General features: G+C 41.0%; 1 protein-coding gene across 4 annotated transcripts in view; it reads left to right on the top strand.

Moving 5' to 3' along the window:
* The window catches only part of TDRD3 (tudor domain containing 3), a 154,841-nt gene that overhangs the window by 53,425 nt on the left and 83,546 nt on the right, over positions 1-17,870 (top strand). For all 4 annotated transcript variants that reach the window (XM_019529818.1, XM_019529817.1, XM_019529820.1 and 1 more), the window contains exons 5-7: positions 10,759-10,830; positions 11,871-12,020; positions 12,876-13,016. In XM_019529818.1, the coding sequence (XP_019385363.1) occupies positions 10,759-10,830; positions 11,871-12,020; positions 12,876-13,016 (363 nt within the window). The remainder of the gene's footprint in view (positions 1-10,758; positions 10,831-11,870; positions 12,021-12,875; positions 13,017-17,870) is intronic.

Genomic DNA, 17,870 nt, shown 5'->3' with positions numbered 1-17,870 from the left:
CCCAGGTTTGGGCCTCTGGGATGATCGGTAACGTGTGTTTTGCCCAATGAAGCAAATCAGCTGTGCCAGGACACATCCCACCACAGTTGATCCACTTCATTGGGTGACCTCTGTGTATGCCCTAAGATTAGTAATGTGTCACAAACACAGCTGATACGTTTCATTTGGAGAAACATGTTTATTCCTTGCCCTGTTTGTTGATGGTCTGGGATGAAAGGCATTGTTTTCTTGTGGGGCTTGAAGGGCTGGGTCCTGTGCTCCCTGGGAATTTCCAGGCAGGATGGGGATCCTCAAACCCTGACAGCCCCCGCATGGCTTTTCCTACTTACTCAGATGTTTTCCTGGAAATCCTTAGGGTGAGTCTGGTAAGTGGGGAAAGCCTGGGTTTTCCTGCTTACCTAGACCCGCTCCCATGGGCTTCCAGGAAGGGGAGGTTTGAACCAAGAAGGGCTGCTGTAAGACGGGGTGATCCTGCCTGCTTGTGTGTCCAGTTGAATGCACATGTGCGTTTCCCTGGGGACAGATAGCAGCAGCACATAGTTTTGCCGCTGCTACTTGTCCCTGAGGAATGCCTCCACATGCACGCTCTGGTGCGTGACAGATTGCCCTGGGTAGGGTAGGAGAGGCTGGGGCTAGCACCTGGGATGGCCCCAACAGCCTTACCTGTGGTCATGGAGGCCTCCTGGAGCTCCAGCAGTGGTAATCTGGGTGCACAGAGCCTGGCAAGCAGCTGGAACATGTGTCTAGCTAACCAGACTGTTTTTGGGTGGTGAATGCTGCTGTCCTGTGTGCTGCCCCACTTTTTTTATGGAGCAGGTTTTTTTGACCCCTTGAACTCCTGCTTTCAAAAAACCCCCGTTGTGCTGTGAATTAGCAGCATGGAAAAAAACCTGCATGTATGGTGTGTGCTGCTTGTGGTGTTGCAGATGGGTCCGCAGTGCCACAAACTACATGTGTGCACTGATGGGGGATGCACTCACTCCTTGAGGCTTTTCTGAATTGTACAAGGCATGTGGGGCAATTTTGCTTAGTCACCACTGTGGCAGTGTCCAGGCTGTGGCACCCTTGAAAGGGTTGTATGGAACCATTTCATGGGATCATTTATATTTTCTGTCTCATACAAGAGCCAGTGCTGAATGCTTCAGAGGGAGGTGTCAAAATCCTGTATACAATTGCAAAATTATTTATCAGTAGGAAGAGGGCTTGTAGATTCAAGGTGATCATATACCTGAATCTTAAGGATTTAACAGTCCTCATAATTGTTTCCTATCCAGTGTAATTGCACATGCTATTTTTATTCCTATAACTAGGTAATCATTTTCTGAATCTGCTAAGCAATTTACTTCAGTGATAACTTGGACCAGTCTTTTTCACAGGTGCTCCTCATGACCCTGATTTAGAAAAACGTTGAAGCAGGTGCTTAAAATTAATCATGTTCTTCAGAGTTTTCTTGCATTGGGATGCTTTCCAAAAGCTTGGCCTCTTCAAGTAAAGAGAATTAACCCTACTCAAATGATCCAGTTCCCAGATTGTTTTCAATACCATTCAAAACAGTGCTACAGTTCGCTGCAGAAGTGTCCAAAATTCTCTGGGGATGACAAAGCAGGGGTGCACAATGTTTTTGGGCACAGTGCCAAAAACACATGCAGCTTCAGCCTGTAAGAAGTTGTCGTATCAGGGGCACCTGGCAGGGTAACTGCAAGGCATCCTTGTGGCGGTGCAGTCTTGGCCACTTCCCCACCATCTGCCCAAGGCACGTCTGCCAAGCAAAATGCCTTTGTGTGCCATGCTCTGGCATGCATGCTAGGGGTTGCCTGTTCCTGCTATGAAGCATTTTTATAGACTGTATTTTTGAAGGACTTAGATGCTTATGAAAGGACTATATAAATCACTTTTTATGTTAAATATTATTTAATTCCTTTTACCTATATTAATTTACAGTTGTTTTTTAATTGTCAGATCTGTTGTTTTTGTTTCCTTCAAAAAGAGCATAAAGTCCATCTTGGGTACTACATTAATATCACCATGGCATAAAAACCTAATATTCCTATGTTTTGATGCACTGCTTTTTTTTTTACTTCCTGTCCTAGATCTGGAGTAAGATACCTCTTTTTAGAGTTCCCTGAATGAACTTCTTTGAAGTGGCAGACCTGAATTTTCATTTCTCTTTTGGATAGGGCATTGCAGTTTCACAGGCTGCCTCATATATTTTGAGGCCCAGTAAACTTGTTTCATACAGGAATTTCGTTCAGCGGCCTATGGATAGTAATATTTTTTATTATGCAATGACAGAGACAGTTCTTTAAAACTATGGTATCTTTCATATAAGCATGGATAAGAGACCTATGAATATTATTGTCTTACCCTGAAACGCATTCTGACTTACTCAATATTCAAACTGGTAAACCATGCTTAGGATATTTGGAGGTATGAGCTTATTACATTGAGTAGTTGTCTGTGTTCAGCTTTTTGCAAGTGTACGTTCATAGTTTTCTGCTAAATTAAACTGGTTTTATATAAAAATTTCCTCAGGTTTCTGCAATCTGGAAAACTTATAAGTCATTTTTAGAACGTATTTCTTGATTACACTATCAGTGCTGCAAAAAAAGTCTTATTAACTTCTCAAGATATTCATAAGATTAAGAAAAATATTTTATTTTGACCTAATATGAAAAATTTGTTGTAAAAGAAACAGATCAGAATATAAAGGATATTCATAATGCATCATATTTAATTGCATAGGATAATCATAATCAGTACTTTTTATTATAAATATTGTTTATTATTAATATTGTTAATTTTATTATTAATATTGTTTATAGTAGAACATAAATTCACAATACAGTGTTGTCATAACAGATTATATCTTTCAAATCAAAATTGATACTTATTAATTTAAATATTATATCAGCTTTCAAAACCTAAACAAAATTGCTTTATATAAAATTTAATTTTTAGGGAAAACAATGGAAAAATGGACAATAAGGAACAGATGGAAAGGGTTGAACATTTCCATTTTAGCTGAATTAAAAATGTTTAAAAAATTGTTAATGTTTTTATTTCTTTTATTGTTTCAAACACCTTATATAAAAAGTTACAGGGTAACAAAATGGATACCTGAATAGAAATGTCACTGCATATGCCACTGTTGTTAGAATCAGAGAATAAATTGATACGCTGCACAAAATGTAAACTCATGTTATTTAAATATATTAAGAAGCTAATCTTTACTAAGAGAATTGGGTGGTGACAGTGGGCCGTATGCATCAGATAGCTGTGGAGACAGGCTGTGTTCTCACGTGATTCTTGGACACGTGGATTGATCTTTATTGTGTTCTCCAAGTACTTCTGTAATGTAAACATAAAGTAATAATAATGACTGTGTATTTGTGGGGTTTGGGGTGCACAGATTCAGGGAATTTGTTTGGAATCCAAATTATCCCTAATCCTCAAAAGGCTTAAATTTGTGTAAACGTACGTGTAGAATAGTCCTGCTGAAATGTTAATTAGGGTTTTAATTTCCATTGAAAAATAAATTTGCATTGGCAAATAAATAAAATACTTTTAAAATACATTTAAAATATCTTATAAAACTTGTGAAATATTATCGTATATTGTAATTTCTCAAGTAATATCATCCACTGTTAATCTGAGCTTTAAAGTTTACTAAAAACAAAAAGCCACAGATCCTGGTCCTGTGCATTTGACATTGCAGCCAGCCTTCTGTGCATCTATAAGGAGGGTATAAATTTACCAATAAGATCTCTAGATTTTGTTGTTGTGCAACTCATAGCTACAAGTGGCAGCAGTGTATTTCAGGTAGAGGTAGTCTACCTGTGTTAAAAAAGGCATGTTGCAACTTGGTAAGTAGTGCTTGTAGCCACCATGTTGGAATCCAAGATGGCTGCAGTGAATTCACATTTTGTGCAATATTTTACCCCTCGCTAGAGTTAGAAAAGTAATTCTAGTGACCAAACCAGCATTGTATGAACTGAGGAGATCAACCATAACATTTCCATCATGGTAGGCATATTAGAGTCTAAGATGGCTGACACATTAGGATGTATATATCGTCTCAATATAATTAAATAACTTAGTAATTAATACTCTAATACAGGGGTCAGCAATGTTTTTCATCTGAGTGCTAAAAACACCCCAACTTCCACCCATGCCTTGAGTTGCCGTGCCAGACAGTCTCAGATGGACTTATTGCTGGTGGCAGGTGTGCGTGTGCCTCTGGGTGTACAACAGGGGAGGGCCTGGGGTTGTGTTGCCCTGGGCCCCTTCTTGGACATGCTCTGTAAGACACTCATGCAGCTTTTGTTGGCATGGAGCCAGTGCAGCTGGTTGCATGGACCCTGTTGTTTGCAGCCTGCTTACTGCCTGCTCCAGCTGCTCAGCCTGGGCCAGCTGTGGCAGGCATCTGCGAGACTGCAAACAGTCTAAAACTTCTCCATGGTGGTGGCAGCTGCACACATGCCTTGGGGTGCGGCACATGGCTAGGAGGGGGCCTGGGGCAGTGCAACCCCAGCTCCATCCCTACCTTATGTCTGGAGGCTTGTGTGTAGCCGCCACCACCACAGAATCTGGCCAGGACTTTGTAGCTTGGTGCAGCTGGTTGCAGCCTTTAGGCCTCCTATGAAATTGTAGTGATAGAATTTGTGAGGCTTTAGTATTAGAGCAAGGGTTGGCAGCCCGGGTACATGTGCCAGAGCATGGCACACAAGGCCAGTTTGCTTGGCACACCACAGCTGCCCTGGACTCTGGGCAGCTGTCACCAGCCATGGAGCCTGGACTGCTTGTAGTAGGCAGCTAGGAGGCTGTAAGCCCTGCTGCAAGCATCCCAGGCTTCATGGCATGCAGCAGCTGCCCAGAGCCAGGGCTGGATATGGCAGGCAAGCAAGCTTCACTGAGGTCCGGAGGCTGAGCCAGGCCCTGTGGCAGCAGTGGCTGTACATGCACTTTGGGGTGCGCAGCTGGGAAGGAGTTTGGGGTGGCATAACTCTGGCGCCTACAGTACTGAAAACATTATAGGTCAGGCTAGCCTACTTGTTCTACCTACATTGAATAAGATGATACCATGTTAAATTTCATTTCAAAATGTAGGTAGGTCAGATATTAATAATATATAACTCAATGGCAGTGAAATGCACAGATATATGTTCAGCTGGAGGCAGTAGGAAAATACAGTAGTCTAATAGTTTTCAGTGATAACAATGGTAATACAACGGTATATATAACAATGCAGCTGGCCAGTGCAGTTTTTCAGGTCTCTTCATCATTTGAATCTGTTTCTGAATCTGTTTCTGAATCCTGGTAGTTATTACATGGATTGCAACATGCTGTCTCATAGCACTCGCAGCCAGAAGTGCATAGCATATTAACCTGCTTGCACAAACCTGCTGGTCTCTGGTATTATGTCTTGCTCTTGCAACTTGTTATCTAAAGGTATTCTGCTAGTAATAGTTCAAGCATATTTATGTTAGGAATGTAACTGTCATTTTCAGCTTTCCATCCCCATTGGTCAGGTGATAGAAATGGTGGATTAGGTTCAAATGCACTTTGTCATACAAGACTGATAATTGGCTCTATATGTGAAGCACAAGAGTCATACGTAGGCAGAAGTTTATCCTGAGTTTTTCCTTGATGGCATAATTTTATCCTAACATCCAGAAGGGTCTTCAAAGATGCTGACAACTGATATAGCAACACAACAGGCTTTTCTACACAACTGCACAAATCCTTATCAATATCAGGCCTACTTCCTAGACCTGTGAATAGATGTGGATATTAAATGAACACTTTTCAAGCTGTTTTCTTAGCATGACCACTGAACTGGCTGGTGGTGATACAACCAGTGACACTGTGGAAGCCAAGTAGAGACACATGCACTTGTTCAAGCAATTCTGACACACTATCATGAACTGGAATGAATCTTATTGGGTGATTGCTGGTGGCATGGCAGCCCACAAGAAATGCCAGGAGGGAGGACCTACCTGGTGAAAGGCAGGTAGTAGGTGCATTATAACCTCCAGTCACCACACGCATGCACAATCCTGGCTAGGGAAAGTCCAGACATGTAAGATCTTTGAGAGGCCTATGGCTTGCTGGTTGCAGCGGAGTTGTGAGGCTCCAGGTGAGCTTAGCTGCCTGGGGTGCCATCTGCGAGGCATGGGCTTTTGGGTTTAAAATGCTACCAGGCTGAGGAAACATCTGCAGTTGCTGTATGTGCTCTTCCTGGATGGAAGGGGGTGTTGCTGGGGATGTGCCTGGCTTTCTTACCTACGTTGCATGCCAGTCTCTGGGGGTGTTGTGATACCCCACCACACCTCTGTGGATCCTGGTTTGGTGGAGCAGCTGGTATTCCTCAAAGTGGATCTCCCATTGCTGGGCTTCCCCAAGCTCCACGTGCAGATGGAGTGAGTGCCACCCTCCTCACTCTGTCCACACCCATTTCCTTTTTAAAAATTTTTAAAAACCATTTAATGACCCGCTCTCAGAGCTGGAGGCAGCACTCACTGCATCACCAGCCAGCAGGGGAAGAACATCTTCCTGTTGAGCTCCCATGCCAGGATGAACTTGGAGGTATGGCCTGGAGCTATGGGGAAGGAGGAGTTCCCAGGTCCCGGGTATTACCTAAAGCTGCACCCTGCCAGGGTTGCGAGCGCCATGAGCCGCCTGAACCCTGGCCACTCAACTAGGGAGCAGGACTGGCCATCCAAAACGATCATCTCTTTGATGCTCTGGGTGATCTCGCTCACGTTTGCAACATGTCCTCTTTTCTGTCCACCTTTGCTCCACTGTTCCAGGGTGGCCTGCCTCTGTTTCTTGGGGATGGGGGCTTTGGAGCGAGAGGGAGGACTTCCCTTTGGGCAGGCTCCCACTGATGCCAGGCTGAGGAGGAGCAAGGGTAAGGGGGTGGTGCCTCTTGAGATGCATCAGCATCCCCGTGGTGCTTAAGTGTTTCACCTCCTTACCCCAGCTGGTCTTACATCAGCAGTGCAGGCAGATAACATCTCCTACCTCAAAATGATCCCACACCACACTATCCCCTCGCTTCTGGGGTGTGGGTGCGGATTCTGCTTGATCCCCCTTCTCGGCAGGCAGAGGCACAACAACAGGAGGAGCTGACTCAGCAGAGTCACTTGCCTCCACAACCTCAATGTCAGCCTCATCCAAACTGCTTTCCAGGGAAGGAAACCCGGCCGTAGGGGGACTTGGAGAGGAGTGGAGCACAAACTCAGATTCCTCTTTGGTCCCCAGAATTTCTTTTGCTAGGGTGCTCAGGTCCCCTGCTTCCAGATCCAGCTCAGGTTCAGGCTGGGAACTGAAATGGGGGTGGAGGAGACTGTCATGCTGTGCTGCTTGCTGGTGTTATTGAAGGGGTGCAGATGCAGGCACTAATCCCACCTCCTTGCTGCCACTAGCACTAGAAGCCTCATGCCTGCTAGTGCTAGGAAGGAGAGTGCATATGAGTTTGGAGGAGGGGAAACTTATAGCTCTCCCTCTGTCCTTTCCTGCTCCCCTGCCAGAAGACCTAGCACCTGCCTCTCCCACACGCTTCGTACTTCATGTGCTGGAAAAAATGTGTGTGTAATGTATGTATAGTGCTTTCCTGCAGTGCACAGTGATGAGACACTGCCAGGCAAAGCACTGCTTTTTGTTTGGGGTGGGGAAATAAGAAGAACAAATAACAGGATTTTGGGGGAAGAAAGTTGCAAGAGATAACAATGGGGAGAGTAGGCAAAGAAATAGGAAAGGATAGGCTACAACTTGGTAGGCAGGCACTACCAAGTTGCAAGCTTACAGATGCTACACTCTGCTGCTGCTCCTGCTGCTACACAGGCACAGATGCAGCTGCAAAATGGCAGACAGCAGTTCACAAACATCCTTTTATGGTGCTTCTCTGTCCCTCCCCTAAACCACTGGGGGTGGAAGGGACCTCAGGGACAGATTGTTGTCACTGGCCAACGACAGATGTCAATATCAGAGCAGTCCTTCCCCCCTCCCTCCCCCTCTGCCTTCTTAGTTTCTCTTTCCCTGCAAACCCGCCTCCAAAACATGTCCAAAAACATTTCTGAAACATTTTGGATGGATCTGTTTTGTTTCAGATCTCTTTTGGGGCCTTGTGTTTCATTTCAGATTCAGTGTTTTGGCCGCTGAAATGTCTGAATCCAAAATTAAATGAAACGACCGCCAATGTTTTGCACGGCCCTAGTATTTAGTACATCTCTGTCTAGATTCTTATCTTGCACGTGATTTTCAGCAGCTCAGTCATCACTGTCATCTTACAAAATCAAATGGATCAATACATAAAAGCCATCAGGAACACGTTTTTGGGCTTACTCTTCATTCAAATTGCTGTATTTCTTCATGCTGGCTATAACTTTCAGATCTGCTTTGATTTGGCATAGCATAGTACAAGTTTCATGTGCCCGAAAACACTTCTCTGAACTGCAGGCCAACAGCTTCCTCATCGTGTATAACAGCTTTATATGCAAAGTTACAACTGCTTGTATGGCTTTACCAGCTGTAACAGTTTGGAAGACAAGGAGTGGAAGATTTGCATTTCTTTGGTGCTGAAATTTAATGGCTGTCTTGTAGTAAGTCTGAAGGTTTTGGTTCATTTATCTTTGGTTCATTTATCTTTGTGTAGTCAGAGGACATTCACTACCTTCATCTTCTACAAAATCGCAGTATCAGGTATATCTTTCAGACTGTACACATTTTTCTGTGCAAAACCAGCATCTAGTTCATTAATCACTTGATGTCATGCTCTCACTTCAGGAGAAAGAAGAATATTTTCTTGTATGATCTCCATACATGAATGGGAAGGAGAGACTGGTTCCTTTCATTGTTCCTCCTGCCTGCGTTCAGGATAGTAATGTGTCTCAGCGGCTCTTAGATCTTTGATACCAGTTCAGCAATGCAACACTTCATTCTTCTGCCAGCTTTTATATTCTATTGGCTGATTCAAACGATAACACTTGACTCAGTCTCTTCTTATTAGAATATTTTTGGCAGAATATGCACGTTGTCCAGTGAACTGTTAGAGTAGATGATCTGCTTCATGTCCCAGTGTGTTCTACACTTGATGTTATTGGTATGGTTTCCCTTTCATAGTCTACCTTTCGTGACTTTCTTAACAGTCTCTCAATATGTATTTTGTGTGTAAAAGAATGGTAGCAAGAATGGTGCCAGTTGAGACTTTTTTGGAAAGCTGCAGTGCAAATTCAGCAACTGTCTTAGGTTGAATGAGTGCCTCATCTATTTGCACAATTCTGGCAGGTATACTTTAGCTAATCATTGACTGCAAACCTATTTCAAGACATATGATGCATCTTGTAGATTCTGAGCCATACCTCCCATACTTTGCTGGACTCAGTGATGCTATTGACCCAACTTATTGTTTAAGGGTGATAAGGGCAAGCCTCTTGTTGACAGTTTCCATTTGAGGTTTTCACGTCAGGGTAATCTGAAATGGAACAGAGTTGTTGTAGTAATTTTGCAAACCTTCTGGGTATCTAATAATGAACAAAACTAAATTTGCAGCAGTGGTCTTGGACAAAATGACTACCATGTTGGAACTATTACAATTGATCTCCTCCATTTGTACAATTTTAGTTATGTCATTGGAATTAATTTTCTAACCATAGTGGAGGCTGAAATATTGACCAAAATGTGAATTCACGGCAGCCGTTGTGAATTCTAATATGGTGGCTACATGCACTACTTACCAGATTGACAAGATGACTTTTCTGACACGGGTAGGCCTCCTGTTCCTGAGATGCACTGTTGTTGCTTGTGACAATTAATTGCTTATGGGATGACATATTTAACCTTCATTTTTACCCGGCTGTATGTTTTAAACCTTGATCCTATAGTGACTGACACCTCCTCACTTTGTCTTCCATGCAGAGTGTAGGCTCTGTATATACTTTTGTATATTTGTTTACTGCCAGATACCTTGCTAGCACTAAAGACTCAAATTATTCACATGAGTTGATTATTTTAGAAACTCATATTTTCTTAGTAAATGTATATTCTTGAATTAAGGAATGTGAAATGGCTCTAACACTGCCCCCTTAGACTATCCCATGTTTCTTTGTTAACATTTGCAGCGTACCTTAACAATTATGAACAAACTGTGCAATTTTAATTATTTTTGCCAATTAACGTACAGGAGGTAGGTATCAAGAATTTACTTTTCCAGGAAATTGTCTGCATACTCTGGCACTGCTGATTGGCAAAGAAATATAAATACCTTTGCAAGCAAGTGTTCTGAGTTCAGTTAGGCTAGTTTGTGTTTTTTTTTTAATATGGTATGTTGAAGGTGAGATCATGTGTGCACAGCTTGGAAGCTGCACCAGTGTCAATCTGTACTTCTCACTTGGGTCTTTTGTTCTCCTGTAATTATGTGTGGGTTGATATTCAACTTGAGGGTAAGCAGGTGGTTGATTGTGCATCTGGTATGATTATTGCTTCATAAGTCTCCATTGGAGCCCAAGCTGCCCCAGCTGACTGAATAATTCTTAACTTAGGAGTATTTCTTATCTAAAGGATGCTTCCTGTTTTAAAGTTCATTACTCAGGCCAAATGCTTGATAAAAAGTATAAAGCAGACTTTTTAATAATGTTCAAGATGATTTTTTTAATTTTACAAGTTCTACTTCCCCAAAAGAGAGGCATTTATCAGAGAAAGTTTGCCATGTTTTCATATGCAGCTTCTTAATTAAAAACTTTTTGATATCTTTTATAGAGTTTAGCAAAACACAATAGAAGTAATATTGGAACAGAAGGTGGACCACCTCCTTTTGTGCCTTTTGGACAGGTATGATAGACTTTTTTCCTTTACTTTCATGTAGGAATTACAAGGAAAATAAATGTTTCTAAAACTAATTGATAGTAACCCTATTTGAATTTTATATGGAAGCCAATATCAAGCTTTGATCCTTTATAAGTAAATGATTTGCTTCACTTTGTATATCCTGATTAACAATGCCAATATTAAGAATATTGTCCAATATAATACTGGCACATATTAATCCTTTTTGTTCAGTGTCTAATACCCTGGAGCTTTAAAGTAAAGTAAGCTGTATCTAGTTTGTCCCTTTTTACTTATGTTTCACAGAAACAGGGTTGGGTTTCAAGTGATTGTTTGAAGTCCTACTAACTCTGGGAACATAGTGAAGATATTGCTGGATTCTTTGATCCCTATCACAGTATTTAACTTAATCAAATCATCCAGATACTTTAAGGGACTAGTTTAACACTCGTTGTCTTTCAGTTTGTAGCAGCACAGACCACATTACAAACAGGAACACCTTGAGCTGGAAATGATTTTCTTCTGTCAAAATTTTGTCAACATTGAATGTGAATCTAAACCAAAACTTACTAACGTAAGATGCCTAAGGATAAGGGCTTAAATGACAGGGTTTTAGAAGGGTTCAGCATTTACTGCTTCAGCTGAAATTACTGGTGTAATGATGATTAGATCATTTCAGTGTAGATGCTTATTTAATGAATCCCTATGCCTAACAGTTTCATCAAAGTTCATAACTTTTTATGTGTACTGAGACTTTCAGACTTTTTCTTTTAATCTTTTTTGATTGTGTCTCTCAAGCATATCTTCTGTTCTTAGAGGGTAAGAGTATGTGGCATAACTTTGATCTTTTCGTCAGAATTCTGAAGGCCAGTATGCATCTCCCATGGACCATGCTGTCAACCAAGAAAGCTAGTTGTCCTGTAATTTTTTTGTGATCAAAGTCTGTGGAAGAATTGTACTGTTCTAATGAAATACCAGAATTTTATTTTGTAATTGGAAATAGGCAGGAGAGTGGATTTCTTTTAAACTTCCTTTTGAATTGCCAGAAATGCGTCTCTCACGTCCAAGTGGACAGCAGGGAACTTGATCGAAGAAAGACTCTGCAAGTGACAAGCGCCACTAAAACCGTTGGAGAGAATGATGAATTTGAAAAACAAAGAACAGCTGCCATTGCAGAAGTAGCAAAGAGCAAGGAGGTTAGCATGCACATTTGCTGCAGTATTTTAGTTACTGTATCGTATCATTTTAGTTGAAATATTTTTCTCAATGTACAATGCCTGCCATTGTTATGTTTATCTTGAAGATATTTAGGACAGTATAACCTAAATCTAAAGCTTTGGGTCCTTCTGTAGGATGGAGTGCATTTAGTATGCTAATCCTGCCTTAAGGCACTGGATGACTTTATAAGGTCACTTCTGGCTCTTCTTCTGTAATCCTAAAAAATGCATTGTGGCATAGAAAGTTCAGTAGAAAATTTTTTTGCCTATCTCTGCTTTTAACTTAACCAGCTCTACTAAAATATGCATGGATCTTATAATTCAATTTTGCTTTATACAAACAGTACAGTCTGAATAAGCAAATCTTCTTTAACAAGCAATCTATATTGGGATTTTTTGTGATGCTGAGATTAAGGTAATGAATACAGATTATTAAATTTCAACTACTGTTTCTAGCTTCTGGATAACTTTGATTCATTGCTTTTGGTTTCATAGAACTGCTGTGGAACTTAACCTGTTTAATGCATGGGTTATTTTATGTCCTCCTTTAGTTTTCCATTTAAGTTTATTTTTATGATTTGCCTCAGAGTAACTCATAAGGATTAAAATTATATAACTTTTTCTTTACAACCTAATCTGGATATAAGGAAGAGGAGAAATTCTAGCTAGTAAATTACTTTGTTTTATGGAAATTAACATTTTATTTGCTCATACAAAGCATAATCATAAAAATTTAGCTACCTTAGGTATACTGCATTTTTCAATAGTAACTTAATCTTACAGTTTATTTTCATAACAAGTTGTTTACTGAAATTATATTTTTCTTATCTAAAGACCAAGACTTTTGGAGGAGGTGGTGGCAATACTAGAAGCAATCTCAGTGTGAGTGCTGGAGGGAATCGAAACAGGGAAGTGTTCCAGAAAGAAAAGATAACAAAACCTGAGGGGAAGAATGAAGGTGTCTATCGAGAACTGGTAAGGCTTGAGCATCTGTACAGGGCCCTAAATGTGTATTAGACATGTACATTTAAAACACTGATAAATTAGTTTTTCTTCAATTTCTTTAAAAGATTATTTAATTTTCCTTACTCCCTGTTGGATCTGTTCAATTTTCAGGGGAAAACCGAGATGCTGAGAATATAGTTAATCATATTAGCTACTGCAACTATGTAAAAATTATTCAAAAAATTGTAACACTTGAGTGATAGATCCCTTGCAGTATTCTTTTTCCCTTTCTTAAAGTTTTTGAAAGGAATGAAGCAGCAATTTTGAAGTAACTTCTCTGTTCTGAATAGTGGCATTTTTAAATCCCATTTTAAAATCCCAGTTTTCCTTCTGGATTAATATTGGTTTAATATCAGAAATAAATTTTTGCTCTTTAATATTTAAACTATGCCTTTAATGTTCATGAAATGAAGTGCTGCTTCAGATTTCTAAACTAGCAATAACACAGGATGGACCAGTTTGTTCTGACTCTGGAACCCCTATTTGTCATGGTCACAAATACTATTTCTTTTTAAGTAAGATGGCAGCTGTTGGCTTGAGGCTTAAAACTGTCTCTCTTAATCCAAAGCATTACTTTCCAATCTGTTTCACAGTTTATATATGGTGAGAAGTGTTCTCCTGCTTTGTGAACTTTCAGAACACTTCACTGAGCTAAATGGATAGTTAAGGCAAACAATTCTTAAAGAAAAACACATCTATGTTGTTCAGTTCAACAGTCTAAAAGTTTATAAGGTAAGAAACACTTATCATTAAGAGTAAACCGTCAAAGATATTTTTATAATTTATAATAAAATTATCATTGGCATTTCTGAGATTAATGCTTAAGGTGAACGTCTTGATTAAAACATTGAAGTCTTTAATACCCACGTTCAAATTTCTGTAATACTTACTTAGCAATTGTAAAATATTTAAAACCGGTATTTACTGCTTAAATGTCAAATACCTTTAATTTTTCTTTTTACTGTTCTAGCGTTATTAAAAGCCTAGAGAATAGTATAACATAAATATTTTTATTTAATATTTTTTTATATTGTTTGCATTACAGATGCCATGCCTTCTCAGCAACATGGCTGTTTCTAGTACTGGTTTAGGAATGCCAAATGTAATTGCAGACCAAAAAAAAAAACACACTAATTTCAGTCCTCATAATTTTATGAGAGAGACTTGAATGACCTGGTAGCCAGTTCAGAACATGGTGTCCTTGTCTCTTTTTTTTTTTTTAAGCTAACCAGGTTTTATACCAATTTCAGTTTCCTGATAGTCTTTAAGGACATTCTAAAGTAGTCAAATAGCCTAGCCTCAAGTTATATGATAAAGGAAACAAATATTTTCACTTGCTGTTGCTTGTGGAAGATTAGGTAAGGAACACGAGCACAATAGGTTTGTGAGATTTTGAACAGCCTTGAGAACTGATGAGCAAATACCTTCATCAGAAGTTAGTCTCATTGTGTGCTTTTACATGTGATGGGGGTTTAATCCCCCAGGTTTTATTCTATGCCCCTTACATTGAAACAGTGGGTTTTTAATTGAAACCCATTGTTTCAATTTTTCCGTAACATTATGGTGAAGGGCCCAATCTTTTTTTCTTTTGGTTGGAACCAGAGCCTGCCCTGCGACTGGGGGTCAAGCTGCTGGTGGGCAAGGCAGCCTCTGAGCTGTGGGAAGCTCTGATCCTTACCTCTGTGGTGGCAGTCCCACCCCCAGGACCACCCAGATGGGCTGCTAGTGGGCCAGGTACTACTCCAGCTTGGAGGTAGTACGAAGCCTGATCAAACTGTTCCCTGAGCCCACTCAGGAAGCAGTGCCTGGGGGGCTTCCAGCAGGTGGGCTCAGGGAAGAGTTGGGTTGGGCTGGGTGCTGTCTCTAAGCTGGGGCAGTACCCAGCCTGCTAGCAGCCTGTGTGGGCGGCTCCAGGGCACCGCCATTGCAGAGGGAAGGTCTGGAGCCCCCGCAGTTCAGGGATTGCTTGGGCCACCAGCAGCTTGTCCCCCTGGCCATGGGCTAGCTTCATCGGGGTGGAAATCAGACTCCTCACTGCTTCTGTCTTCAGCCTCTTCCTGGTCCCCATGGGTAGTGCAGTGATGGGGAAAACTCCCCACCTCTTCACCTGACAGGAGTCTAGGGAGCAACCTTCTCTGGTTGACTTCCAGTCTCCGGGAGCAGAATGGAGGGAACAGTGAATCAAAGCTCCCAGTCTGTTTCTCAGAGCAGGCTGCTCCTCTTCCCTCTTGGGCTGCTCTACAAGGGAGGGGAGCGGTTGGGCAAAGCCCCAAGATTGTTCCCCAAACTGTGTTGTGCTCCCCTCCTGGATCATACCCGGAGGGAGGACTGCTGGTGTTCATTCCTGCCAGCAAGTTTTTCAAGAAGATATCATGAGGGAGATCTTTCAGGTGTTAATCTAAAAAAATTTTCTTCCAGAGGGGGCATGTTTCCCCTGAGAGAAATTGAATAAAAACTTTATACTTCCAGTTTTTACCCAGAGAATGGCAGTTCTCTTGGTAGTAATATAATGCCTGTATGTGGCCTATCCTTAACACTCTTGATTTCAGGATATTTGGTCACTTCTAAAATGCAGCCAGAGGAGGTTGTCATAGTGGTGGTCACATTTTATAAAGTGGTCTAACAGTTAAAGTACTTGTCTGGGACATGGAAGACCTGGGTGCTGGGACCCCTGACTCTGAGTGGGTAATAATGTAAATTTTCTACCCCCCTTACATTTTCTATATCCCAAGAGAGTGCAAGAGGCAAGTCTGGGCTAGAGGAATTCTCTTCCCCTCCTCTTGAAGTTGGGATACTGTAGAAACGCACATTTCATAGTACTTGTAAATAAAGTACTATCTTGCTGCAGAGTTTTTTACTCTGCAGCAGTGCACATGTGGATGCTACCCCAGCCAGCTAGCCCCACATTGAAGCACCCTTGTGCCCCAGCCAGACCTTTTATATCATATTGAACCAGGGGGAACAGCTCGGGGCTGGCAGGCTGACCCCTTGGGCCCTCTGCCAACTGGGACTGCTCCAGCCCAGCTTCATGTCATCTGATCCTAGGCACACATGCAGTTGGCATGCCCAATGAACTCCCGTGTGATAAGCACTGGAGTTTATTGTAGTGCATTAATTTCATGTGTAGATGTGCCCACAGTGTCTTACTGTAGGCTGGTGATCAGGGCACTTACCTAGAAAGAAACCTCTCAGGTTCTGGTCCCACCTTTCAAAACTTTTTTTTGAATTAGTCATTGGATAAAATGCATGAAGAACTTTGAATGTTTACTTGACTGCTTCTGCTTTTGCACGGCATGACTTAAGGTCTAAGCCAAAAGCAGGGGTTTGCAGCTGTTAATCCAGGTCTTACTTGGGCACCTAATTCAGGGACAACTGTGTAAGTCTGTGAGCGGGTTTTCAAACTCCTCCCTCTCTCTGGGGTTTACTGATTTAGGCATTTTCCTTCTGAGTGTGGTGAATCAGATTCCTAGCACCTCATGTTCTTAATTTAAAATAAAAGGAACTTACGTGCTTAGGACAGGGTGGGGATGGGGTGGGGTGTGATTTCCACTCCTGGAGTTCAAGTTCTAACTTTATGAATGCTCTGTGTTGTCATACCTAAATCCCTTTGAGTACAGGCAGATGAACAAGCTATACTGAGATAGAAGGGAGAGGGAACTTACTGAACATGAGCTGCTCTGTGGTAGCTCTTTTGTATATTTGCTTCTATCTTCTGGAAGGTCAAAACCAAGCTCAGGCATTTTACCTCTGAATGAAATATGAACCATTTATTTTTGAACAGGAAATGGCAGTAAGTTACTCATTGCCTTTTAACTGAATAATTTGTTTGCCTATCTTAACTTTGTGAATCTCACTGATAGCCTCATCTGCTAATATCTGTCAGAATGCCTTAAATTTCACAGTTCAGTAATTTTTCTGTAATACTGCTTCTCCACTTTGACACTTTTAAAGTGTGTTTTTCTGAGTTATTCACTGAATGTAACCCCCCCCACACGAAAAATCCTACAACCTCAAAAAATGGACTTAGTTTCAGTGATGTTTACTAAAATAGTTCCCTTTGGGGTATGATTATGTAGAGAGTAGGATGGTAGCTCAAATGGTGAATGTTTCAAAAGTTTGAGAGAGAACGCTATAGTGGAACTTGATTTTCAAACTGCTATTGAAGTCCTTACCGTTTGCCACCTATGTATAACCTTAGGATTATCATTGTGAGAGAACCTTGTTTTGAATTCGGTTTTAAAGCTTTTTGGCCTCACTAGATTTTTCACTTGCACTGTGAATTAGCTCATTTTGACACTGCTTGTGGTAGCAATCTAATTCCATGCTTTTATGTTTCCCATTAGCAGTCAAGGAGTATTTTTGTTCTTTTATAAGGTAGCTTACAATGAGACTTGCATTTTAGCTGTATTAGAAGTATGCTTGTTAGAGGCATTTATTTTACAGTGCAATGGTTTGCTCCGCTGAAATATAGTAAGAAACTGTTTAATTTAAGAGAGTAGGGAGTCCTGATTCCAGAAACACTCTGTGATCTGATTCTTTTCTCCTTTACACTTATGCAAGAGAGATGTAAACTGCTAACATTCTGGTTTTGTCAGTATTCACTTTAGATATAAATGGTTAGTAAAGGTCCCAATAATAAGTAGGTAATCATCTCCTTCTGATGTCTGCCCTCTCTGCTTTTGGGGAGTCTACAACTAAAATTTATATAATTATGGTCTTGAAAATGTTCTTACCATACTTGTGCCTTCCTCCTTCCTGCTAAGAGGTGAAATGCTGATATCTATCAGGAGATGCGCACATATATATATATATATATATATATAT

This window comes from Crocodylus porosus, unplaced genomic scaffold (genome assembly GCF_001723895.1).
Source record: "Crocodylus porosus isolate Cpor-Errol unplaced genomic scaffold, CroPor_comp1, whole genome shotgun sequence".
NCBI lineage: Eukaryota > Metazoa > Chordata > Crocodylia > Crocodylidae > Crocodylus > Crocodylus porosus.
This window is presented reverse-complemented; position numbering and strand designations above follow the sequence as displayed.